General features: G+C 38.6%; 1 protein-coding gene across 1 annotated transcript; it reads left to right on the top strand.

Annotated features, from left to right (window-relative positions):
• The first annotated feature begins 691 nt into the window (after positions 1-691).
• On the top strand, positions 692-1,839 carry BDKRB2 (bradykinin receptor B2). The gene has a single exon (XM_009640500.2). It carries the CDS (start codon positions 694-696, stop codon positions 1,837-1,839), a length of 1,146 nt encoding a protein of 381 aa, XP_009638795.1. The 5' UTR covers positions 692-693.
• The last annotated feature ends 6,841 nt before the right edge of the window (positions 1,840-8,680 follow it).

The raw sequence follows: 8,680 nt of genomic DNA, 5'->3' as shown, positions 1-8,680 counted from the left end.
GACCTGCTTGCAGAAAGAGATTATAACACAGACACAGAAACACACTGGTGTTTCCCATGAAAAGTTGAGAAAGCCTCACTGCTTGCAAACACTGATCCTTACTCCTGCAGCTTTCTCAGTGCAAAATAAAGCTGCAAACTAAACGTCTCCTGTGACAGTCAGAACATCTAGGAAAAAATATGGTGTTGTGTGAGGAGGAAACACCATTAAATTCAATTGAATTGCTTTGCAGGAGAGGGTGTAAAATGTTGCGGGACATGCCGCAGGACTAGCAGCTTAACAAGGAACAACATGAGACTCACAAGGCTCACCTGTCCTTTAGGAGGCTATGGCTATCAATACACAAAGATGAGAAAAGAAAATAACCATCAACCTCAGCATTAAAAAATACTTGCTGCAGCTTGGTTCGAGTGAAAAAAGACTGGTAAATGTTCTCTTCAGTTAACCTGCTGGCTTTATCCCCTCTGTTTCACCCACTTAAAACTGGTCCACGCAGTCCCTAGCCATTTAGTCTGTGAAATTCTCCGCAACCATGCAGGGTGTCTACAAGAAAGCAACCCAGAGAATTACAAGCCTTTTCAAAGCCGTGCTCTTTAGAACAGTAGGAAAAGCAGAGCCAGTTTTGCTTACTGTGTCTTTTGCAGCAATGAGCTAGATGTAGCAATCTCACATCATCTTTTTCTCTGCACAGATATGGTTTCCATCACAACTGAAAACGTTACACAGCTTTACAACATCATGGCCACCCAGGAGCTCACAGTCAGTCCAGCAGTTTTCCACAATAATTCAGTAGTGCATCAGCTGAATCAACATAAATGTATTAATTTTGATGTATGGAAATGGCTACAGGATTTTCAGCCCGGATTCCTCTGGTTTATATTTATTCTGGGAGCAATAGAAAATTCCTTTGTCCTCACAGTCCTGTGTTTCCACAAGAGCCGCTGCACAGTAGCTGAAATTTACCTAGCAAACATGGCACTTGCTGACCTAATGTTAGTCTGCGCTTTGCCTTTCTGGGCCATTAATATTTCTAATGGGTTTCAATGGCCCTTTGGCCTGTTCCTCTGTAAAGCTGTCAACATAATGAGTCACATGAACCTGTATTCTAGCATTTATTTCCTGACACTAGTGAGCATCGACCGCTACCTGGCCTTGGTGAAAACCATGTCTCTTGGACGGATGCGACGAACTGTCTGTGCCAAATGGAACAGCTTTGTAGTCTGGACATGTGCTTTGCTCATGTGTTCTCCTACAATGGCGTTCCGAAATTTACAGTATTATAAAGAATACAACATCACAGCCTGCGCTCTTCTTTATCCAGCCAGCTACTGGGAGCCTGCAAACAACTGCTTGCTGAATATTGTGGGCTTTGTGATCCCACTCTGTATAATTACCTATTGCAGTGTGCAAATCATCAAAGCCTTACGAAGCAGTGAGCTACAAAAACTGAAGTTAGTCCAGACAGAAAGGAAAGCCACCATGCTGGTCCTTGCTGTGCTTTTGCTGTTCATCATTTGCTGGCTTCCATTCCAGATCAGCACGTTCATCGACACAATCCGTTACCTTGCACCCACTTTCAAATGCCTGGAAGATATCAATGACATAGTGACCCAGGTAGCTGCATACTCTGCCTTTAGCAACAGCTGCCTGAACCCAGTCCTGTATGTAATTGTCGGGAAGCACTTCCAGAAGAAGGCTGTGGAATTCTGCAAGGATTTGTTCCCAAAGAGGTGCAGAAAATCACAGTCTGTGCAGATGGAAAACTCCCTGGACACTTTAAGAACTTCTATTTCAAGTGAATGCCCAAGGAAAAAGTCTGTTTTCCCATTACCACGATAGCGCAATTTGTTCATTACAGGAAAAAAGCCTTCTAACATATCAGTCTCCACTAATTTCCATCTGCTACCGGTCCAGAGAATAAACGTGTAGTAGTATTCATCATCTGTGGGAATTTGATCTTAATGGAAGCTCCACACAGAGACCTGCTTCTAATGCTATTGGACATTTTTTCATGATTGAATCCTGCTTTGTAGCATGCTTACTTTTTCACGGCTGAATAATATTTGATGCATGTGTCTTTTGAAATGTTTGCATTTCTAAGGTGTACATACATGTACATACAGTTCTCTGAACAGAGCCCCAGTATAGAAGCTATTGTCAAGATTGTATAACTACTTACGGTACCCATACAGTTTGATAGACTAGATTTTTGATAGGAGGGGCTCGTTTTTGAGTAGGTTCTGGTAACGGAATCCTGTAGGACTATTATTCAAATGGATTTTTAGATGTGGACACCTTCTGGGCTTTTACTTTTTCTGTTCAGTCATCCAAAACTATTTTGATTATTTGATTGACAAGCTGTGCCTTTTTGCAACTGCTCTGCCGCTGCTAGTTACAGGTTTATGTCAGTTTGTATGTATGGAAAGCAGCTCAAAAAAAGTAAAGCAGTAGTGGAAGGAAGGCTGCAGCCAGATGCACGAAGTTAGCTGAATTTTCTTTGTAGCAGATGATTCTTTATCCTTTCTGCATCAGGGTAAAAGCATTAATTTACTCCTTTTGAATGAGTGAATGTTATTTACATTCATACCTACACTTCAGCTCAGAGACTTAGTTTTTAACATTCACAAAGCATAATTTATATTTGTAATGTTATTTAATGGAAACATAAAAGCCCAGCACAACTGGTATAATCTCACAAGTAGAAGAATCTGAAAATATGAAGGAGAGCATCACTTAACCGCCTTAGAAATCTAACTGTAGTTAATAAGAATCTTGAAAGTTCAGAGTATTCAAGAATGGCCTTTTCAGACTCTAATAATACCCACATTTTATTGGTAGAGTTAATCTGAGTGATTTTAGTACAAGATAGCTTTTCCTCAATTGGACTGGATTTATGATCTAAGTTGAGTTTACAGAGAAGATAAACTCACGGTGCACTGAATTGTCAGTGTGCACTTTTGCCTCTAGGAACCTTGATCAAAAACTGAGTTGGAGATGACATAAAAATCTTCTGAAAATAGCAGAGCCTTTATTCTTTTCAAAGCATTTCAGGTTGTAGCCTTAAAACCAAGGGAAATGGAATTTGGTGATAGAAGTAGACTCAAATTGCTACTGTGTGGTCTTTATCCATCAGAGCTTGAATGGAGCAAAAGTTCCACTTAAAATGTGAAATTTGTATTAAACCTTCAAGTAATTCAACCCAAAAATGCTCTAGAAGTGTGCAGGTGCACTATAAAAGCTCTGAGATTTGTAGATGACTTATAGACAATTTCCATAGGTTTTTCTTTAGTAATCCAGAATAAATCTATGTCATAAATACTTCTATTTTTCATTCTTTAAATTGTCCAAGACACTTGTGGTGAAACACTGCAAGGCTTTCCGTTATCTCCAGTGTTATCAATACTGTCTCATTCACAAGCATGGTGTTCACGCAACCGTTAAATAAAAGGAACTCCATACAGAGGTTATTGAGGCAATGGAAGTGATTTTTGATTATTTGGTACTGAGAAGTAAAACATAAAAATGTTATTATATTAATATGACACTAATTTAAATCATGTAAATATATAAACACATTATTTTGTTATGCAGTAAGCACGTACGACAGTAAATAAACTACTTTAAGAAATCAGATTTGCTGGCATTTTCTTCTCTAGCCCCAACCCTGTTACTTGGGAATGACTTGTCAGAAGCGCAACTGCTGCAGGTACTTTCTTTTACTTCCCATTGTATCACAGGAAAGTGAGCTGAAGCCACAGAATTTTAACTACTTCAAAGCTTTGGGTCAGCTTGCTTTTCAGGGCCCATTTCTGAGTGGTGCTGACCACCTTCAGTCACTTTGGAAGTTAAAATCTGAATTAAGCAGGCTAAGGATACTGAAACCTTTTCAGTAGCTTTTCTCTGCCTGCTGGGGGCTCAAGGTCCCATGAAACAGCAGATACAACTTTTCTTTGTGAGGACCGGGGGTAGACAAGAGCCTGTCAGTGCTGTTTGCAGGACGGACCCTCCGCCTAAAGCCTCACTCCTCTCAAAGCACGCAGACACCAGCAGCAGCGGAAAGCCCCTGCACCAGCCGCTGCAGACTGCAGAACGCACAGTGGCAGCTCACAGACTGTTTAATTCACCTTCTTGCCCACTTTCCAGCACTATCACACATTGTGCTATATTCATATGTACCATTTAAGCAGCAACAAAAAACCCCAAGAAATAAAGTGCAATGTCCAAACTTACCTACTGGCAGCTTACAGTCTCAGTCAGACACTTGGCTCTGACCTGATCTCACAGAAACAAAGCAAAATATGAGAAGGGTCCTTGGTAAAATGGGGGCAGAATTTGCCTGAGGATCTCAGAGCTGGAAAAGTCAAACTGTAATCACATCACCTTTTCATTCCTCTTTACCCTGTCCCCCTCCCGCAGCTGCTCCCATCTTCCCTTTTACCAGAGGCTGCCACATCTTTTACTGAGACGTTGGCCACGCAAATGGCTGACTCCACATGCAGTCCGACGGAGGTGGCTGGGCACCATTGCCAGAGGAATAGCAAAGATCTCATCAGCCATTTGGTATTTCTGGCCTGCAGTAGGTGCAGGCAGGAATAATTATCATCTTTTCACTCTCTGTTTTTTTCAGGCTGGTTATTGGTTTCACCTGAAATGTAAAATTAACAATTAATGTTGTGGACAGGACAAGGTTGCTGTTTCTTAGGCAGGGTTTCTGTGGAGAAGTCAGGAACTCAGTTCAGTTCTCCCCAAATCCCCAGGTAGTTCTTTAGCCTTTGGATCATCCCTTCCTTCCTTTCTTCCATTAACACATTGTGGGTTTCCAGCCTATACTGGCTCCTTCCATATTTTGCTGCTTCAGACTCTGTAAACTGTACTTAGTAGGGCTTGATTATTATTGCACTGTGATGCTACCAGGATTGTTTATTAGGAATTGTAAATCACTGCACCAGAGTTTAAGCTCTCCTCAGCGCCTAAGCTCTCCACTGTCTATAGCTTTCATAAAAGAATCCAATCAAGCTGAACAAAGAATTTTCCATTACAATGGTCACATCAAAAAACTTTTCCTCTGTTCCAGAATAGGTGAACAGTTATAGCAGACAACTATGTTGATTTGCAAACCATTTCCATAAAGAAAATCAAACTGTTAAATCATACTGTCCCAAAAAGACAATGTTTTCAGATCAGTAAAGGCTCCAGTTATGTTAAGAGGAAGTTTTAATGGCTAAACTGTTGGACCAAGAGCCAGAACTCTGGAAACCTTGTGGATTTCTGCCATTTGTCTACCACTTAATGTGTGTAATTATTGAGCAAACAGTCTTACCTCTGCCTTCATCAACATACTTGTTTAAACTTTCTGATCAGACAGGCCCAGTTAGCATTTGTAAATTCCTATGCAGCTCTAGAGAATGTGTACTTTTTGCAGGAAAGTCAACACAGACAGGGTGACTGAAGATCAGATAAGCTTAAAACATAAACTAATGTGCTGTGAGTATCCTGAGTTGGAGGCAGCAATAGACAAATATGTTTTAATTATGTATACACAGCAAAACCTTTTAACTGTTGACTCTAATACAAATATTTTTAACTTTATCCTTCACATTCCTTTAATTTGTGGTCCATTGTGCAAACCGTAAAATGTTACCAAGTCATTATATGCTCTCTACAGGTTGAAATGAAGATCCAAATGGCAAAGAAATAATAAATTAAATCTCTTTTATGTATAAAGTTGCAGCTTCTTATCTGGACTTGTTCTAGGTTGTTTAAGAGCTGGAGCTGCAGCAGTGCTTATTCATGTCACTATTTCCATCAAATGTATAGACTCTCAATTTTGAATCTCTCTTCACTGCTGACAAAAGTTCTAAAGATGGCAGTGAAAACCCACAGAAAATAAGAAACTAGATTTACAAAGAGGAGTTGGATTTGCAAACCAATATTTTGATCCCATTTTGGAGTGATGAGTTTCATAAGACTATGTTATTTATAATATAAATTTTAGATGCAGCTGCAGTTTTCTATGCAGAGTAAATGTGGATGTTGGCAGCTCCTAGAGATTCATGGCCAAGCAAGGACTAATTCCAGGCTTCTTGCTATTGCTCAAATCTTCTTCTTTATGGAAAAAATAACTTAAACACACAAATTCACTAGCGTAAGCAAAGAGGAAGTTTTGGAAAGTCTGTGACGAAGATCTCCTGTTGTATTGCACTTACCTTAATGGGTCAGCGTGGGATGTGTTGTTTAGAGATTGACCTGTAGGTTATTAGAATTCCTTAGGTAACATGTAATTCAAAAAATGTTGTGTTTCAGGTCTTCACCAAAACAAATGTTTTGATCCAGATATTTAAAAAATAATAATTTTGACGGAAGTGAAACACATAGCTTCATTTGAAATGTATTTCTTGTTCTGTTTTGTTTATTTAATAAGAGAAGTAAATGTTTAAATAAGATGCTGTATAATAAAATAATTTTACCAGTGTTTGCATAACTCTAACTTAGTATCTTTTTAATGACTAAAAAGTTGGGATAAAAGTATTTATCATGGTGCTAGGGAAGTTCATAATAAGATATCACAACGCAGCCTTGCATGGCTTTTCATTTTAACTCACTTACCAAACAAGAATGGACACAGTCAAATAGGAATTCAGAGAGACGGGGCAGGTGTTGGGTAGGTAGCCAATGGGAAGAATGTTTTCATATAAGAAAATAACATTCCAGTCCCTTGATAATTTCTCACTATTTTTTAAAAAGAAGTTGAAAAGGCCTATTGTTTACACAGATATACTTAAGAGATTTGTATTTAAAATCTGAGATGCATCAGATGATTTTTTTAAAATATTATTCTAATCAGAGGAGAATCAGAATGAAAAAGATAAAAATAATTGGTAAACAACCAGTTTCGGGCTACAAGGTCTCAGCAGGTAATCACATACAAAGATTATTTATGGGTGCCAGCCTGAGAAAATACAGCAGTCATCATGCACTATTGAGAAGTAACCTTCGTAGAAACTCATGCCCTAGACACCTAAAGTGGGTGCAAAGGACATTGGTTTTCAAGAATGGCGGAAAGGTTGACCCTGGGTTTAGTGGGTTCAAGTTTCAGCAGCCCTCTCCATATACCTGTTCTGCTTTAAGCCCGGCTCCTTGGCATGGTGCCCCCTCAGGCTGTCAGAGGAAAGAGCTCCTACCATAAAAAAAAACCCTAGTTCAAAGTTTGTCTTTGTATGATTGGCCCTGAGAAGGCAGTTCAGAGCTGTCCATGAAATTATTATTGTTAGGGACAGAGTTAATTGTACAGAGGAATCTCTAATTGCCTAGGACCTGTACTTGAGAGCTTTATTGGGTCATCACAGGAGAAGAGTCACAGCATATGGCTTGTATGATTTCACAATGAGAATGAAATATTTCACATGCCCTGAAAATTACTACAGCTGACATTTGGACAAGGAAGAAAAAAAAAAAAAATCCTGGGGATTTCTTCCAAAATGTAACATCACACGCATCATATGTGGCCAACAGAACACTCAGACAGCACTCCAGCACTCAGCATGCCTCAGGATGCATCTTTGTAACATCTCTCACTAACCGCTGTACTGCTATTTACCAACTGTTTCTGGATTTGAAACTTTACCTGAATTACCAGGAAGGACAAGAAGTAGGTATGTCTATCTGTTTTACATTTCTTACCTTTATTAAAATAATTTCACATGCTTTTTCTATAAAAAGAATTATTTTGTGCTTTCAGTTCTGGTCTGTGCAGTCTAGTAAGAGTTTCCCTTTCTTTATCACCATGAAACTAACTCTGAAGATCAGGATTAGTTCTCTCCAGTTGTGTAAAGCCATGATTCATTTTATGAAATTTCTTTATAGCTGAACATGCTTGGCTGATTGCAGAATTTTCTCTTTCAACGTGATCTTTACTTTTAAGATTGTTTCCAAAGCTCAAGTTGTATTTAGGTAGTGTTTCCAGAACACATGATCCTAACATAGTAATATGTATTAATAGTAATAATGGCAATAGATTCACTGTACATGGAAATTAATCAGAAATTAGTTCAAAGTCGGAAAAATATGTCATTATTTGTATAAAAGATGACTGGAGTGTGTTAAGTACATAAACTGAAAACCATTCATATGGCTAATTGTCCATTAGCGCTAAATACTTAAAAATACTTACAGAAGAAAATTGTCCTTCAAGAAGAAATTAAATTAAGTAACTGAAAATGAATTGCATTTTCTGTCAAGAAGACATCTGGAGTTCTACGTTTATAAAAGGCTTGTGGCTTGTGATAGTCCTCTGACATTGGCTAGTAGACTCTGAAGAAATTTTCCTGATAACAAACTCTACAGAAACTTCATGTACAATTGCTGGATGAACAAGAAGTCAGATTTAGCTGTGGCTGAAATCTTAGTTGCAATGGAAAGTAAATGTTCCTGAAGTTTTTGGTTTAGCCCATCATGAATGAATTCGTGGCTCCAGCCGACAGATCTCATACAAAGCGTGCAAAGTGACTGGTGTAAAATGATAATACGAAATCATCAGAAAATGGGCAAACAAGGAAAAGAAGCACTTATTTTTCCTCTATATTTAGTAAAAGTAATAATTCTGTTCACAAAAGGAAATCTTTAACAAAAGGATATCTTTTACATTCTTGTTGTTGACATATGATACAGATTTTCTTCCATT

The sequence above is a fragment of the Egretta garzetta genome, unplaced genomic scaffold, assembly GCF_000687185.1.
Source record: "Egretta garzetta isolate BGI_Z169 unplaced genomic scaffold, ASM68718v1 scaffold206, whole genome shotgun sequence".
NCBI lineage: Eukaryota > Metazoa > Chordata > Aves > Pelecaniformes > Ardeidae > Egretta > Egretta garzetta.
The sequence above is the reverse complement of the archived record's forward strand: the minus strand, read 5'-3'. Positions and strand labels throughout refer to the sequence as shown.

What these genes read in the sequence shown, in the direction of transcription:
- BDKRB2 (XM_009640500.2), top strand. Translation starts at nt 694, where the DNA reads ATGGTTTCCATCACAACTGAAAACGTTACACAGCTTTACAACATCATG.